At 28.9% G+C, this 19,610-nt stretch overlaps 1 protein-coding gene across 4 annotated transcripts in view; it reads left to right on the forward strand.

Annotated features, from left to right (window-relative positions):
* The window catches only part of LOC142333486 (uncharacterized), a 55,087-nt gene that overhangs the window by 18,443 nt on the left and 17,034 nt on the right, over window positions 1-19,610 (forward strand). For 3 of the 4 annotated variants that reach the window (XM_075380728.1, XM_075380726.1, XM_075380727.1), the window contains exons 4-6: window positions 2,508-2,590; window positions 13,519-13,828; window positions 18,314-18,376. In XM_075380728.1, the coding sequence (XP_075236843.1) occupies window positions 2,508-2,590; window positions 13,519-13,828; window positions 18,314-18,376 (456 nt within the window). The remainder of the gene's footprint in view (window positions 1-2,507; window positions 2,591-13,518; window positions 13,829-18,313; window positions 18,377-19,610) is intronic. The other variant, XM_075380729.1, reaches the window with a different exon arrangement.

Consider the following 19,610-nt stretch of genomic DNA (forward strand, 5'->3'; position numbering starts at 1 on the left):
ATTTTAGCCAGCAAATTTGTCTTAGTATCCCAGCTTGTCTTTATTGTTTAGGGCTACTATTCAAAATTTTAATTGTACGATAAATTCACGTTAAGAAAACTAATTAAATCAAATGTTTTGTGCCACATAAAGGCGCTATCTGCTGTTGAATGTCTTGTTTCCAGAAGTGTTGCTGACGATTTCAACAACAGCTTGTGACATGAAAATTTGATGTCTAGGATTCATTGGTAGTGTATTGATTCTTTATAGACTTTTACAGAAGGGAAGAAAATAAAACTTAAAGCTGTAACTCAAGCTATGATGCTTGAATTACATGAAGTAGACAAAGAAAAATTACTCCTGTATTGCCATTGGTTTATCTACTTACTATATGTGTGAAATTGTATTAGATGAAATTTTGTTATTCTCCCATGAGTAAAATCTTGCTGTTTTGGATCTTTCTTTAGTGGCATATTTGCTGGTCATTTCGCTTTACTGAATAATTTTATTAGTGGTGTCAACTGTGTGGCATCTGATGTTCTGGTGTTATAAACTATAATCTGGAAGGAATTTTTTTTTAGGTCTATGAAGGGTTGGTTTTAAAAAATTACAGAAAATTTTCATTTTTTTAAACATTTATCTTAACCGGTTAAAGATACAATATGGTCTACAGTAAGAAGAAATTTGTCTTGAAAAAATCATGAATTTTAATAAAATTCCCAAATTTTTTTGCTTTTTCTTCAGTATATTTGGAAAACAAAACAATTGATTTAGTTCATGCCTAATTACAAAATTATATAATATCAAACGCATATTACATTACGTACAAATTCTTTTACATTTATTCAATTTTTCACTAAAGATAGATTGTTAGGTTGGGGACGCACTTTAACCTAATTTTTATGATTATCAAAAACAGTTATTTTTTACTTACTTTCACACTCTACATTCGAGAACAGTTTAGCAAAAATATTCTGAAACGTGCTGAAATCTGAAAGTAAATAACTTTACTTTTCAAGAAAATATTAAATGCAAATTTTAATAATTCTACTATTAAGCAAAGGTTTAGACATTTTAAATAAGATTAAAAAAATAATAAAGTACTGTAGATAGATAATTAAGGAAACTGTTTTGTGTATTCCCCGAGTATTTTAGGAAATTGTAGCCCCATGTTAGCGTATTTGTTTGCCATAGATAAAATCTGTTGTAAAATTTAATTTTGTTGTGACATAGGTAGGTAATTTATTTTAAATAAAATACTTTAGCTCCACTTTCAGCAAAATATTTTTGCTGAATACATCTTTTCTTTTCTTAGCGTGATTTTATGAGTGATAGCCTAATTTATCTTTATTTACACCCACTCACCTTTAGTCTTCTTTATTTGTAGGAGGAAGGATTTTGAAATGTATCATTCCAATTATCATCCCTCCATTTTCGATTATTTTTGAAACTAGGCTAGAGGCGATTTTTAACTAGTTTCACAAAAAATGTGCACAAAAAATGTTTGTTCACGTATGCATTGTCCTATATGACAAGTAGTTTTATCATTATAATTTTGTAAATAGTACTTCAAAAATTATTTTTATCAAAATATCAATTTTTAAAACATTTTGGTTGTGTAAATAATTTATTGATAAGTATTATTATATCATTCATGTGCTTTTTTTATCTGTATTTTGAATTCATTATATTCTATCTATTCCTGTGCATAATTCAATTTTACAAGTAGTTTTGAAGTTTTACAAATGTGTAATAAAGGATTTATATGAAAGCTTTTTTAGGATTTTAAATATGAGAAAGCCATATGGCTAATGGTTGTTTAAATCGAATAAAACATATTTTTTTATGATTAACTTAATTATGAATATAAATTGTTGTAAGACTGGAATATATATAATCTACAAAAGTTGGATGTTGCTGTAGAATTTGAACTATGAACTTGTAATCCTAATCATTGAACTGCACTGGTAAAATCATCTGCGGTGTAATAATTGATAATTTATTATGTATTGTGCATTTTAACATGTACTCATATGTATTTTACGTTTGACACAATACTCACTCATCTGTGAATGTGGCTCCAGAAACGTGAAGTATTGTGGGAAGATTCATTTTATTTAGGTTCTAAGATCTTAATAATTCATTTTTAAGAATTTGAAACTTAAGGGAATTGAAGTAAAGTAATTACGGCAATAGTAGTCTGTGAATTCATAAATTAAAAAAATGAATTTAGAAGCTAGTATTTCTGTTGTTAAGGGATACAGATAACAAATTTTAACGCACAACTTTCTGTAGCAGTCTAGTTAAAAATTAACAGAACAAATATTTTATTTAAAATTAGGGAAATTATAATTGTTATCAGATTGTTTGTTTAATTTGTAGGTTTTTTGTTGCAGTAATAAAAAGGTAACAATTTCAAAAAGGTATTTAGGTAACAACTTTACAGCAAAGCGAGTGTAATGTTCGAATGTACTAAAAATTAAATATTCTGAATGAAATTAACTTTTTTTATGAATTTACTTTTACAGAGGTCGTGGTGGTCCTGGTGCTATGCGTGGTCGTGGAGACTTTGGTGGACTACGCGGTGACGGTTCACGTGGAAATTTTAGAGGTATGTAACATAACATTTATTTATGTGAAATAGTCTTCCCAAATTTTATCAAATATATAATGTGTTGGAAGGTTTGAGGTTATGGTAATCGTTAGTTGAATTGAAAAAAGTTTGTTTTTGAAGTGAAAGGGTGGTCAAACTGGGGTGTTAACTTTGATTGATTAGTAACCATTTTTGAATCTGTTTGAAATAGATAAAAACATTTGACCGGCTGGGACATTATCCACATAAGCTGTTTTTAACGGTTCGTAAGTCTCCAAAGCTGATTGAATGGAGAAGAATATCCTGCACGAGTGATATTTTTATTTGAGTAGAAACCATAAAATAAGTATAAATTCTTAATGGCCTAGATTTATTGTGGGGTGATTACATATATTTGTTGGAAAATTAGAACCTAAAATTTTTCACTAGGTAAGATTAAAACAAATGACAGGAGAAGAAAAATGAGGAATTAAATTTAAAAAAAAGTATATTATCTCAACAGTAGGGAATTTGTTTTAGGTAGTAAAATTACAAAGGTAAAGTTGTGATCAAAAGCAGATTGGCACGAGGTAGTTGAGAGTTTGTATAAAAAAAGTCTCCTGGTATCAAATACAGATTCAAGATTTAGCAGAAAATTCATGAAAACACCTATTTAGAGTACAGTGCCTCATACAGTCCATGGTAGCATAACATGGAAAAAATAGAAAGGAAAAGATGAGAAATATTGTATAAATAAAAAGGGTTTTAAAAATTAGGTCAGTAAATAAAGAACTCTCAATTCAACTCCAATACTTAGTAATTTGTATTTTAAAACAAGTAGGAAATTAGATTTGTGCTGATAAGGCTGTGTAATAAAATATCCAGGTTTAGTTAGCATGGATTTAAGAGGTATGTGTGAAAAGAAAATTGTAAAAAAAGACAAAAGTTTAAATGTATATTTACTTAAATTCTATTAAACAAAACCACATAGTACAAAATATTGAATTAAGACATATCTTGCCGTTATTTTTCAAGAAAGTACTTTCGTGGGATCTGGCATTCTGATGGAAATAAGGATGTGGAATCCCGCAAAAGCACTTGAAAAATTAAGGCATGATATGTTGTATTCTGTACTAGGTTGTTTATTTAAATATGATTTAACAGTATTATTTATAACAGGAATAATATGAATCTTCCAAAAGATTAATTTCAGTAAAATAATGTATGTATAAAACAAATCAGGAAATGGCATTTGGGAATTATGTTACAGTTAAAAGATAAGCACTGAAAAGAAATTGCGGTAAGGTCAGACAGATGGTGATTCTGTAGGATAAGATTTTTTATTGTTTTTTTTTTTAATATCTAACAGTCCTGCATTTTAAATAAAAATTAATTGAATGTTTATTATTTTTGTTAAGTAGGCAAAGTAGAGGAGTATGAAATCCTCTGTCATGTTACTTCAAAATGATAATTTTATGTTAGAATTCTGTTTGTAATTCTTTAAGTGATGGTGTGAAAGTGATTTTTGTTGCCACAACCCTGAACCATGTCGAATTTATTATAAACGATTGTGGTTTTTTTCTTACAAAACAGTGGTAAAATAATAACTCTGATGCTATGTATGCTGTCTGATAAATGGGTTGCATATACGAAATTAGAGTAACATTAAAGTTTAGTTGTCTTGCTTTTACCATTTATAAGTGTTGTATATATTTTTTTTTAAAACACTTGTGCAGTTTTTAGAAGCTTAAATTTGTTTCCATGTGATCATGTATTTGTCATTCTGAATACAAAATATTTTTTGCTATCATATCCTTAATAATTTACACTAAATTCCATTATAGAAAAATATCAATTATAAACTTGGAAAACCTTTCGGCATGCCGGAATGCGGAGGTAGATTTCACCATGACATTGGTTGCATGTGAAAAAAGTTTCACATGTTTAGCAAATCACAAGCCCCATCTTACAATTCCAGCAACATTTTGGTCATTCCTTGCCATAAGGGTTGGTCATATCAAGAATTGTTTTAGACAAATGTTTTAGGTAATATTTAGGGGACTAACACCATTTTAAACAGATTCAATACTGTGCCTATTAAGGAAGGTATGATTCTTTTTTGTCTTTCAAACCCCATTTTTCAACCCCCTGGGCCAGTGGTTGGTGATAACAAAAAATTCTACTTAAATAAGTTTTAGACACTTGTCCAAAAAAAATAGTAGGAACGTGTAAATGAATTCGATATTAAACTTAATAAGAAAGTTATAGCGATATTCTGTTTTTTTTTAAATCCCCCATTTCCACTCCCACGGTTCGATTTTGGCCATTAACAAACTTTACCCAGATTTTGGGATGAGTTGTTTTTAAGAACCAATTTGAAAGCAATTGGCACAAAATTACAGCAGTTGTGTCCAGAAGAAAGTGAAATATATATGTGTATGTAAACTTTTGAGCTAACAGTGGTTTTGGTGTTGGGGGGATGTGAAACGCGAAGATATGCAGAAATTTTGTGGAAGTTGAATCATAATACCCATTATAGTAGGTAGTTTTCTTATGAAATTACCTAAAAAACCTTTTTGGAGTAATAGTTCAGAATGTAATATACATTTTGTCATCTTTTTATAGAAAACAGTGCTTTATGAAGTCTGTTGATTTTGTCACTAAAGTGATTTTGTTAATGGGTTTTTTATCTTTCTGTTTTTATAAATTAGAATTTGGTTTGTTTAATTATGCATTTGGAGAAGTTATTTCCCGTTTGGAAAACAGTTTTATCTTTTTAGTTATTAATTTGGCAGTTTTTTATTCTCTGTAAAATTAGCAAAATAGCACAAATTATCTACGGGTAGATGAATATTTTGTGGTTTGACGGTAGTAAAAACAAAAGTCTCTGTAGAAATGAAAATAAAGTAGGTAGATTATTGTTACAATTTGGGAAAAATTGGGTAATAATTGCAAAAAGATATCTTGAAGCAAGTTTTGAGCAGAAAAGAAATATACTGATTTATTAGCAGAAAGTTTGAGAATGTAACAAAAATAATCCAAAAGTAAATCAATCGATTTCACATTTCAAAGAATATTAGAAAAATTGCATCCACCTTGTTTCTTAGTAAGTCATTTCTAAATGGTTAGATTTGCTGTCACATAGGTTGGCACAGGGACTGAAAGCCTGTGTACTAGCATTTTGCATGCATTGATCTCTTTTACAAGCAAAGTAAAAACATTGTCATTTTCTATATGTCTTTTGTGGTATGGTAATATATAAAAATCAGGTTTCATAAACTTACTGTAGTGTATGAAATTGTTAAAGTTTTATTCTAAATTTTATATTTATGTGATCCAGGTGTATTTTCTGTTGTGTAGCAGTTAATAGTAAACTCATTGTAAACATAACACACAATTACAAGAATTTCATTTACTTATTTTTGATCCACTCTAATCATGTCACATATCGCTTGTAATTATGTTTTTGAAGTGGTTATTATATTATAGAAACAATTATTGCAGGGTCGCTGCAATTTACCTAATGAAGTGAATAGCTGTTAGTGATTTAGTTTTACTATTTGTTGTGTTTTCTTCTAAGGCCTTGTCATAAATTCAGTCGTGTAAATTTTAAATATTTCAATAGTTTTCTTTTAAAATGTCCAAGTTATGAGGAAATGGTACAGTAGTTCATAGTCAGGCGAGGGAAATTTTATTTTTACATGGATTTGAATACTAGATTGTGGATAACCGGTGTTCTTTGATGGTTGGGTTTTAATTATCCACATATCTCAGGAATGGCTGCACTGAGACTGTACAAGACTACACTTCATTTACACTCATACTTATCCTCTGAAGTATTATCTGAATGGTAATTAACGGAGGCTAAACAGGGAAAAGAAAGAAAGGAAAGGGAAATTGTATTTGTTGTATACAATTTCTTTTTACAAAACACTGCTGGCAATGGAATAGTGTGGAAAACTGAAGCGCTGATTAGGTTGTTCAAGCGACAAAAGTATCAAAACGAACGATCTAAATAATTATAGCAGAAGGAAATCAAATGAAACTGAGAAGCCACATCCGTACTAGTAATAGTGCTGTGTGCAATTTAGATTCATTTGACATGGGTGCTTTGAGGGATTTAATAAATAAATTTTATGTAACCAAAAAATACGTACCTACTGTGAAGAGAATTATGCAAAAAAAAACCTGCGAAAGTGAAATAATTTCAGAGGGAGTGAAAGATCTTCAAGAAGACTATTACATAAGATGGGATTTTGATGGAAAAAAACAGAACACATCATATCACAATGTTCTGCTACAAAAGCTACCAAATTCTAACTCTTTAAAAAGTGACAAATTAACTGTTCTACTATGACACAGACTATTATATGATATAAAATTACACAAAGAAAATCAAAAGAAATTTCTGTAGATGACAATTGTGGTTTCTGATCAAAAATTATGGTAACACAGTTCTGTGGTTGCCACCTTATCACTTAAATATTGACTTAAATGCCATTGAAATGATTTGGAGTTAAATGAAAGGGCAAGTAGCTACACGAAGTACAACTTTTAACATGTCAGATGTTCTTAAGTTAGCTGAAGAGGAAAGAGGAATTCCATAAATTGTCTGAAGCTGAGTGGAGCGATGTCTACGAGCATGTTGTCAATGTTAAAATAAAAAATACATCGAAGATGAGACCAATACATTGTACTTGACAATTTTTTGATAAATGTGAGTTCATAATTGGACATGAGCTCTTTAGAATCTACCAACAACAGCGACTTCAGAATATTTTGAACTTCAGCAATAACGTGAGTAGAAAAAATAATTATTTAAAGTACGTTAAAATAATTATATTTGTCGGGATACTAAACTAGTTTTAATTAAATAGCATTGTATGTATTTTTGGTCATAAGTGTCATATTAAACTGGTAATGTTTTCAGACGGCCTAGTATTGTGCCAAATGTTTGCCGATTGATAGTAGTTTTTGTGCCGATAGTTATAATTATGCTACAAACTGAAAGAAATTGGCATAATTGTATAATAAAAAACTAGGAACTGTTAAAAAAAAGTTCACAGTAGTATTAAAGCTACTTGAAAGATGTATGCATTGTAAAATGCAATGCATTTATGTATAGCGTATTCTCTATATTTCTTAAAATAGTTATTAATTTTTGGCAAATTTAAAGAATCGCTAGCAGTCTGTATGAATTGTTTAAAAAAATGTGAGCAGACCTAGCTCTAAAACTATTCTTAATGTACAAATGTATTCGGTTAAGGAAAAAAAAACAATTTACCATATTTTAAGCCTAACATCATTGTTTGGTACGGTAGTATAAAATTATAATTTGCTGTATACTGTTCTGCGATTAGAAAAGAGTTGCAACAAAATATTTGATCATTACAAATTTGTTGTAACAAAAGTTCTCATTTTGCTCCAAGTTTGTAAATGATTTTGTCTATAGAAAATTTAAATTGTAAATTCTATATAATCTTAAGAAGTTTTGTTAAACAAGCCTTACATTGCATGTCTGTTTGTAACAAGTAATATTGATACCCATAATGAATACAGTACTTGAAATACTATTAAAATATATCTTTACACCTTTTGTTTGTATTTGCATGTGTTCATATTAAAAATTGTTATTTGTTAAAATAATTTATATGTAGTTGCAAGTATATAATGTATGAACTAAAAAATTAAACTTAATTTGTTGAATTAATTTATTTTAGTAAAGTTATATCATTAACAAGGGTAATACCTCTAGAGATGGGAACTTGAATTCCTAGAAAATAATAATTTTAATTGCTTTTTTTAAACATTGTAACTGATAATTTATCATTTCCCTTTGTATACAGGAACAATATTTTATAATTAAAAGGTTATTCTAAGTAAAATTCAGATCTTTTTTGTTATAATATAAATTTATTGTAAAAGCATTTCTACACAGTTTTTGTATTTATTTTTTTTAGGTAATTAGATTTTATTAAACTATTTGCCGCTTATTTCCTTTACCAAAATCATTTTTTGTATGTTCATTTATTTACCTTATATGGGTTTTATTCAAATTTATAACTAAATTATTACATTCATCAATAAAAACCGAAGTATTAGAATATTTTCTTGTTCATTTGCATTATTATCATTATTAAAATAGTGTCTTCTAATTATAGCAGCTTTTTTAATCCTTATTATTACATTTTTAATCACAAATATTCAGCATTTAGCTAATCTAAAAAATCTATTGTCTTTTGACCTAAAAATTCTTAGTTAATTTCTTTGCGCTCTTAGGATAATTATTTTACAAGCATATATTTATCATTAATTAATCACATATTCTTGATTTGGAATATTATGAATGCAATAGAAACTTTACTATTTACTAAACTTAGCATTATTTTCTAAATAGATTTCTAATTAATAATTATTCAAGGCGTGCTTTTTTAGTAAGGACGGTTTTCAATTTGCCACCATTATTTGCAGTGGAAATTGATGGTGCCAGTGTAGCATGTTTATTTATATTAACGATCATCTGTTTGCAACAATAGGTTAACATTCATGTTAGTAGCGGTATGTAACCTGGGTGAAATGAGTGTTACAATAAATAATTTTAGAGATGTGTGATCAGTAATTCGTTACCTGCTGGTGAAAACAAATCTGCTGCTGATATTCATTGAGATTGTCAATGTTTATGGACCCGGTGCTTTGTGTGTAGTTAAAGTTGGCCGATGGTGTAGTTTGTTTTGTGGAGGAGGAATGACTTTTCACGACGAAGAATGTAGCGGTTGCCTGACTATCATCACAGATTATTTTACTGAAAATGCGAATGCAAAAATCTGTGAAAACAGATGACTTATCTTTTCTCAGTTATAGATTGAATTTCCTTTTGTTTTATGGTCGGTAATTTATGACATTTTAACTGAAAAACGGGGTTACAGAAAGTTGTGTTCAGATTAGTACCAAAAATATTGAGAGAAAACACATCTTTCTGTAGCTCAAACATTTTTGAGACGCTAGAAAAATGAAGGTTTTGATTTAAGGAAACATTGACTGGTGATGAAATGTGGATATCTTATTGAAATGTTGAGACAGGCAGCAGTCAATTCAATGGTGGTATTTATCATCCCTGAAGCCCAAAACGTTTAAACGAGAAAGTTCAGTGGAAAAGCTTTTATGGTTATGGTTTTTTGGGACGCCAAAGGGATATTGCTGATTAAATTTATTGAATGTGGAGAAACTGTTAATGTCGATACGTACTGTGAAACGGTTACAATGTTCAATTAAAAAAAAAGGCGTGGGAAGCTAACCGACAGGATTTTGTTTGTCCACGATAACGCACAGCAAACAAAACTGGTGAACAATTGTGACAATTTCATTGGGAAATCTTCAAACAATCTGTATTATACTTCAGATCATGCACAGAGTGATTATTTACTTGTTCTGTATTTAAAACAGTGGCTTTCATCGCAGATGTTTGAAGATGATGGGGAATTGCAAAAGAGATGTTCTTCACATTGCTGTTTGGTTAAATGTTCATTCACCATTTCATGGTATTAGTAAAGGCATATTGTGTATATGTAAATAAAAAGATGAAGATAAAATGTATTTTTAATTTTAAATAAGATAAGAAAGAAAAGCTTTGGTAATTCCTTTCTTTTTTTTTTTTTAAACAGTATTAACAAAAAAGTTATTCAATATTCAGTTAACTGTTTTAATGAGGGGGGAGTTACATTTTAATGTAAATGCAATTAGTATGTAATAGATATAAATAATTAGTATGTTAAGCAAAAAATATTAGTGAATCTTTGATGAAAATTAAATTAGTCTGTTTATCACAAGATGTCATAATCTTGAAAATACTAATTTAGCTGTATGTTGTAACGGATGTAATTAATATAATTGTAATAAAATCGAACATTAATTCTACTTTTACAGATGAGACATACGGATTTGTCACTATGAATCCAGACAATATAAACAAAAATAAATATCCTTTAATGATTTAACAGAATTTGAACCCTTTAAAACTTAATCCATTTTGTAATTTAAAAGGTATCTATGTCCAACCCTGTAAATTTAATTTAGGATGCAGATGGGTAAATCCATCTGAATTAAGCTTGAATGAAAGCATATTTTGTTGACTGCATGCTAAATGCTGTCAAGAAATAGAAATAGAAATATTGTTATCTTACCCTCTATAAATGTCAACTCCAACTGTATCTTTATAAATGTCTTATTCTCTTTTACACAGCTATTTATTTCTTCATTATTTTACAGCGTCTTATAAGTGGATATTGTGGATAGGTGATTTTATAAAACAAATGAAATTTTGTGAAATTAAATAAGTTTTTTAAATTTCTTAATAGTGTATTTGTATATTACCTTCCAACAGAGTTGCCCAAAGCTGTTTAAGAATATTATTAATAAGAAAGTACCTTCAATATCAAGTTCACTGCTTGAAAATATTTTAACCAGAAAAGTATTTATTAATTTATAGGCATGTGAATTTGTGAGAAAAAAAAAGGCTGACCATATAATTTTCTGGAAAAAATTGTGTCTGAATCTGTTAATACTAGGTAGTTTTTTTATGTAAAATTTGTACTAACTCAAAAATTAGGAAGAATGGGAAGTTTTATGAAAAATAGAGTTGCTTACTAATCTAATTACTTTAAAAAAACATGTGATCTTATTTGTATACATTCTCATTCTAGTGCAATTTTTTAAAAATTAATTAAAATATAAGTAAAATTAATATAAATTGTTGAAAAACAGGAATTTTAATAGTTTTGTGTGGTAACTTTATAATGAAAATTATTTCTGTTCATGTTATGTATTTGTTGAGTGTAGGTTTATTAACACTAAATTTTCAGGCTTGTGATTAGTGGGTTGGCTTACACCCCATCTGTTCAAGTATTTTGGTATATTTGAAAAATATTACCTTAAAAAAGTGAAGTATGATGACAGTTACTAAAGGGGCCACTGGAAATTACTTATTATATTTTAAATTTCATAATAATAAATTGCAGATAACAGATTAAATCCAGTAAAACTTCACTATTTGAATTAGTAAAATTCTAAATTAGGGAAAGTAACTTTAGAATAAAAAGAAGTAAGGGGTTTAAAAATTAATTACACCGTTTTTATTCTAACTTAATTATAAATTGATAAAACCCTTATGTTTGGACCAAAAAGGAACTTATTCTATGCAAGAACAAGATACAGCCACATACTGAGTATTGTCTGTAAAAAAAGCCATTATGTAATATAATAATTTTTTTACATTCATAATTACCATTTACTAAAGATGAAGTTATACATTAGAGGGTGTTTGAATGTTATGTTTTACTGTTGTATGAGGGTAAATCAAATATAAACCGGATTTTTGTTCCTGAGTGTCTACAGTTGGTATGACTGGGCCCATGCTTCTAGTATGCTTGGGTAGGGTCATTCCATGTTCCCAGTCAGTTCATCAGTAATACTCATGAAGTTGGAGCAACAGGTGCGCACCCCTCCACTGCGCAACGCGTAATTATAAAATTTCTTGTTTGTCAAGGAGTTAAATGATGGATATTTTCTGGAGATTGACTGCACAGTTTGGGGACCAAACATTGTCATGGACTTGTGTGTTTGACGTTCGACGGGTGAGAGTATCTGAAATTGCAGAACAGGTCCGAATAAGTTATAGGGACTGTCAAACGATCATCATAAATGACCTACAGTTCCATAAAGTGTGTACCAGATGGGTCCCTTGTCTTTGATTGCAGTTCAGAAGTTGAGATGTTTGGAGGTTTGTCAGAGGCTTGCAGCAAAGTTTGTGAAAGAAAGTGATGCATTTTTGAATCCGATCTTCACCCGCGACGAAATGTGGGTCCACCACTGATCTCCCCAGCCAAAACAAGCCAGTATGGTGGCGGAGAAAGGGGAGGCAGCCCCAGTGAAAGCAATGACTTGACCATCAGCTGGCAAGGTTTTCAACTGGCGAAGCATTTTGCTCATGATTTTTTTGTATGAGCAACACACAATCAGTTCTGCTTACTACTGCGAGCTGTTGAACAAGCCAAGGGCTGCATATCGTCACAAAAGATGATATACCAACCGATTCATCTTCCTCCACGACAATGCCAGGCCCCATAACACAGCTCTAACAGTCTCAAAACTAGAAGAAATGCACTGGACTCAACTTGATCATTCTTCCTACAGCCCTGACCTATCACCCTACGATTTTTCATTTGTTTGGGCCGCTTAAAGAAGCTCTAGGAGGGCAATGATTTGAAGATGACGAAGGCGTGGAGGGATTCATTTGCAATTAGATCCTGATGTAACTAGCTTCATTCTATAATGCTGCGATACTCTTCTTTTGGTAAAAACTCTTCTTTTCGTTGGGAAAAATGTATTTCTCTAAAGCAGGAAACTATGTAGAAAAATAAATTATATTTGCCTTTTATTTTTCGATAAATAAATATTTAAAAAAATAAAATCCTGTTTATATTTGATTTACCCTTGTATGAAAAAAAATAAATTCTTCTTGGTTTTCTAATAAATGCACTGCTACTTAATTGAAAGCTTGCAGCTAAACTACAACAAAGTGTAGTTAGAAAACTAACTACATTTTGCAATACATTTTCGTGTAGAGTTCAATACTATCGTCAATTATATCATATTAAAGTAATAGTACTGATTCTATTAGTTATTGCATTATTTTAGCGAACTATTATTTTGCTAAATTAATAGTGTTAGCCATTTTCACTTCTATAGTGTATAACAAGACCTTATGTTTACTATTTTTTGCCTGGAATTTATAATTTCATTTAATGTATCTGGTTTTTACGTGTTGTGTTAAGAATTAGCTAAGCATTTTCCTTTTTCACTTGATTAAAATTTGTTTTAATGTATTTGTCTTTCTAATTATATATCGCTCTTCTGTTCTTATCATTATTTTATAAATCTGTGTTTGATTGACTGATATTACCGTATTACAGAATTACTTGTGGTGACAGGTAGAGGAGGACGTGGTATGGATAGAGGGGGAGCCGGTGGCGGTGGGGGTGGTGGAATGATGCGTGGTGGACGAGGTGGAAGTTTTGGTGCACGTGGTGGCGGTGCACCAAATCATTTTGGTGCACCTCCAGGAGGACCACCTCCACCAGGCGGAGTGCCCCCACCTGTCGGTGGCCCGGTTAAAAGAGGAGCACCGGCCGGTGGCCCTCCAGGCGGTAATATGGCAGCTAAACGAGGTCGTTATGAGGGGGGACCTCCAGGAGCAAATGGATACTCCCATGCCTCTCAGACGTAAGTTACTGTTGTAATTTTTTTTTAATTTTATTTATGTTAGTCGTCTCGGCTTTGTGTGTATCTGTGCGTGTGCACGTGTATACTTGTATACATGTGATTTGTACAAATTATATAATGTTTTAATTTTGATGTCACTAAAATTTTTGGAGAAGTACATTTAACACATTGTTAATTATGTTAAGTATAACAGTCGGAAGAGAATGCATCAGTAAAAGGTCAGAACAGAAAGGTACTCAGAAATTTGTTTTTAAAAAATGTTTCTCTTTGCGTAAGTTTTATTTCAGTGGCATTGAGATTCTAATAACATATCAAATAAAGTGAATTTATTTATTTAACAGCTAATATGTCAAGGATTTGACATCTAATGTTTTAAATATTTAGGGTAGCCCCTTTTATTTAAAGAGTTATTTCTTAATTCTGCTACAGAGTGAAGTCTAGATTATTAATGCAAGCTATTTCTGAGTTTTAATTTACTGGAGTATGCTGATGATGTATCCATTGCAGACAGATGAAAAGGAGCTTTTTCCTTCATGCTGATTTAAAAACTAAATTTATTTCTTAATACATTCTAAAATTTTACTATAATTTGTTCATGATGATGATTTGTTAATTTATATGTTGGTAGTAATGAAGAAAGCATACTTTTTCATCTTTTATTGCAGTTTGATTAATTTAAAAAAACTTGTTTAGTTGTACTGTACCATTAAACCAGTTTTACTAGTTATTTGCTTTATGCTAGTTATTTATAAATATATTTAGACATTTCCTTTGATAAGTGAAAGTGTTACTCTTAATACACACCTTATTTATTTTACAACTAAAAATTGTTTATAATTCTTAAAAAACGTTTTGTCTATATCGGTATTAAGAGTGATATGACATTCTCTCAACACTGATAAATGTTCCTAATGTTGCAGTTTAATTTTATTTATTGCACTGATTACAGAAGAGAAAATATTTTTCTTTTTTGAATTCATTAATGTTCTCACTTTCTCTGTTTACTAATTTGAAAATCTGCAGTTAATAGATTTAATTGTGTTAAAATACTTTTAAAATGATGTATACTTTCTTATAAATACACAAATGTTTATACTGATACCTTAGTAAATTACTCTCGCATTGGGAAAATTCCAGTTTGGATGAGACTTTATAAAAATCGATTCCTATTTTGGTTTTTTTGTTAGGATTTTGAATTTATGAGTTATAATTTTTTAACTCATAAATTCAAAATCCTAACAAAAAAAACCTAACTTGAAAATAGGAGTCAATTGATAAAGTCTCATCCAAGCTGGTTCTTATAATATGATAAGTAATATGATACTGCATGAATGTTGATGTTGTTTTTAGTAAGGGTTTTGCCTTATTTCTCTCAAATTGATTTGTTTTTTAAATTATGTTAGTTTGATTTCCTTTAGTTTTCAATGCCACATCCCTGAACCGTGTCATTTATTTTAAATGGATGTGGTTTCTTTACAATAATGTGGTAAATTAACTATTCTAATGCTATGTATGCTATTTTCTATTGATTGATTGCATGTACGAAATTAGAGTTACATTTGATAATATTAGTACTCTGGAACATTGATGTATTTTTTGATATACTGGTGTTTTTACATTGTTGACTATTTCTTATGATTCTTAGGTAAAGAGTTGGAAAAAGAACTACGATCATTATTTGTTTTTTGTTATAAGCGTTATGATTTTTATAGGAAGATGTAATGGCTGAAACTTATTCAAGTATATATTAGTATGAAATAGCGTTTAGTATTTCTGTATTTTTTTTTATTTTTCTGTATTAGAGAAAGTTGATTTTGGAAGAAATTGCGATTCTATTGGCAATTTTATAGGGTAGCTTTCTGCAGTGTGGTCTTTTTATCAAATATGAAATAATTGATTTCATCAGGAAAATGTATAATTTTCTTCATACATTAAGAAAGTTGTTTTAACAGCTTTTACCTACTTAAGATCTACCGCTTAAGTAGCTTTATATACTTAAGATAGTTTGTTACAAGTGTCAAGGCAAACTTTCTGCAGTACCCCTGGAAAAGGTTACTGTTGGACAATTTATCTATGTACGTTTTATGAATATCTTCCATTTATAGGCTAGTGTGTAAAATTGCCAATATAAATAAAATATTTTTGGAAACAATTTAATTAAAATTAAGACAAGTTTGATTGTCAGAGTAGCAAATGTAAAAATTTGGCAAATGCAAATTGTGGCAAATTTATTTTATGTAAATGTTTTACTGTATTTAATTTTACAAGATATTAATTAACTTAGAATTTTCAGTAAATAATTTTATCCGATTAAAATAAAATTGTGATATAGTAGTGGTAGAATTGAGTTATACAATTTGATAAAAAGGTTGATTTTTTATTAGAATTAGTTTTTAGATAATTTGATACTTTTTGAATAATAAAACAAAAATGGATCTATAGAAGTGCTAACTAATTTTATACTTTGTTATTGTAATTTAAATTGTGTATAAAAGCAAGCATTTTAATTTTTTATTGTATTTTGTTAGGAAGAATAAGGCTATATGTATTTATTATTTCACTTTTTTCAAAAACAGTATTAACATGAATTAATGATGATAAAATAATGTTTGTACTTGAAGATATACTTAGGTTTATACAAAATGTGTTACACTAACAAAGTATTGCGCAAGGGGAAAATTCCACTATTTCTTAAATCAAATCTTAACTTATTTTTTGAACTACAAAAAATATATATGTAAATTCTTTAAAATGTAACAAGAAGGAACAAAATTACAAGCAAAATGCATGTTTGATATAAGGTTTGCAAGAGTTGAGGAAGAAATAAAGGGCTGCTTCCATGCAGAGGTGTTTCAGAGTGTTCAATAGTAAAATAATTATTGTCTCTGTTAAAATTTATGTAGGAACATTGTATATGAGTAATGATCATTTTGGACATGTTAGTAATTTTTAAATGTAGCAAGTTTTTGATTTTATAAACATATTTTTGCGATAGAATATTTTTTGCCTGCTTTAGATTATAATTTTTTATTATGATTCAATTTTTTAATAAACACTTACACCTTCACTCTTTGCTACCGTAACTTATTTTTAAAGACTGAAAACGATGTTCACCAAACTTAAGGAACTGAATTGTGTATTAGTATTAAATTTCTTACTTTAAGATAATTTAATTTCTCTTACCTTAGTGCGTCAAGTCTAGAAATTATTTATATATTTTTAACTCTAATCTAGGAATATTTTACTAGAATTTTCTTCATTAAGGGTTATCAAAAATTGAGTACAAGAAGCTTTTAGTTATGCAAAATCATTGATTATTCTCAGTTTTAATCAGCATTATCACAAGTAGTTGTTAAATTGTTGACTCATTTAGATCTGTTAACAAATTTTTGTCCTTTGCTCTTACTGTTTTTGTAACATTTTACAAAGTTTTCCTTCCGATGTAATAGTTTTTTTTTCTTAGACTTGAAGTGTTTATATTTGATAATTGTATTTAACAAAAATCAAAAAATTAAATGTAAAAGCAATAGAACAAATATATTAAAAGAATATGATTTTTACTATGAGAAAAGCTAGGGTTATGCTGTTATTTTTGTACATAAATTTTTTTATATTATATTTTATTGGCGCTAGTATTTATAGGTTAATTTTTTTTAAATTGATTTTGTAAGCTGTATTTGAAGTGTTAGAATGCATATCTTTAAATAATGACTGATGTTGAGTAAGCTTTATGTTGAATGAAATTTTAACAAATAACATAAGAAATTTCATGAATAAAGAAAATTGTAAGTCGAGCAAAATTTTTAGTTAGTATGAAATGAATAAAAAGTTTAAAGCAGTCTGTACTTTATACACACAACACACACACGCATGCGTGTGTGTGTGTGTGGGAATCCAGGGAACTTTTTATCATTGTGTAATGCTTTAAAAAATTACTTGTTGATGAAATTGATGTGTGTAGCACTTAAGAAATTAAGTAATGTTAGTTGTTTCGGTGTTGAGCAGAGTATAAATTTTAACTTTATCTTTTGAAAATCAGAATGTAATAATTTTTCAGTGCAATTCAACTGTGATTGTTTAATAATTAAAACTGTAAACCAGATAAATTTAGAAATCAAATGGCCAATTATAACAAATCAAAACAAACTGAGGTTGTCAATTTGGTGAAATATAATATGTAAATTCTCAACATCAGTATTAAACAAAGCAAGTAGATTTATTTAGAGAGTAGATATAGAATTATTTTATCATGTCAGCACTAAATTTAAAAGTCAATTGGATGTATTTTTAAATACGGTTTTTACCTAGTATTGTTAGATTTTTTAAAAGTACGGGTTTATTAGTGAACGTGCATCTCAAATGTATTTTTTGTGTGTTGTGATAATTAAAATAAAAATTATTGATAATTTATTACATTTAAGAGTTAATCTATTTATTATTGAATTTTATTTTTATTTCACTTTTTTGTTTTTGTTTTTCTGACAGACAATATCCTTCCTATGAGACACCTGCCTCAGATTACTCGGCCCAACAGCCAGCCTCTTACGGGTTAGTAAATTTATAGAATTGATCCGGTTAGTTGCTAATTAAAGTGACTACTGCGTTAAGTTAATAAAGAAATTGAAAATAGACACGCTGTATTGTTAAATAAAAGACGCTGATGATCATATTAAATAAAAGCATTATCTCTAATAATTTTTAATGGTAATTTTGTTTCAAATAACAAGCTATTTGTGAATTAAACAAAAAAAATGTGCTTGTTTTGCCCTTGTATTTTAAGAGATATTATTTTAATATTTATTTCACATTTTTAGTATTATTGTACTGCAGTTATTAGTCTCCATTTATAATTTAACTAATTAATGACAATGGCCAGCCACACATTTATTTTTAACCTAAGCTTTTATTTTAAATTTAGTTTTTCTTAAAACTTATTGAGCTTATTTGTTTTCATTAGAGGTTTTTATTTTAATGTTTTTATTAAGCGCCAGGTGATATTAGTAAAAAGATATGTTATTTACATTTACGTTAGCAAGTTATGGAAGAATTAATTTTTGAGAGAAGCTTATTTATGGAAATTGTATGAAAATATGTAGCAAGATTGATTGGGCAGACTCAGAACCTTGCAGATGAAAGGCATTATAAATCTTTATATTTTATGCTACTTTACATTTGTAAGAACAACAAATTTGAGATTTCAGTTATTTTAGAAACTTCATTCGCTTGAGTAATAATGAAACATGACAACTGACTTAATTTTTTTTACTTTTTTTTTTAATTTGTGTTAATTAGTTGCAGAACCTTTTTTGGATTCAAGAAATGACAAACATGTTGCTAAATATTGGTTTTGTAGGTTTTCATCAAGTTAGTGAATGTAGTTTTATTTAAGCAGTCCTTGCTCTTCATTTTTATTTATTTTGTTGTGTTTTAAAATGTCTACTATTGTCTTAACTTCTGTAAATCTTGTTAGCTATTTTTAACTCATTACAGGTTTTATTTTTTTCTCTTTACACATGATGTAAATCTAAATGTTTTAATCAAGATTTAATCAAGACTTCCACATTATTTTCTCTATAGACTGTTCCCTCCCCCTACATTTTATTAATGATTTCTGTTCACAAATAAACAATGCAGTTGTAATAATAAAATCAGACAGTTGCAGATAAAATCATTGTCCTTAATGTGAACTGATTTTTAAATGACAGCATATTGTATAATATAATACTCATTAATGTTACATGGCATTTTGTAGCTTTTCAAGTGATGTGTTTTATGTTTATTC

This window comes from Lycorma delicatula, chromosome 12 (assembly GCF_047948215.1).
Source record: "Lycorma delicatula isolate Av1 chromosome 12, ASM4794821v1, whole genome shotgun sequence".
Lineage (NCBI taxonomy): Eukaryota > Metazoa > Arthropoda > Insecta > Hemiptera > Fulgoridae > Lycorma > Lycorma delicatula.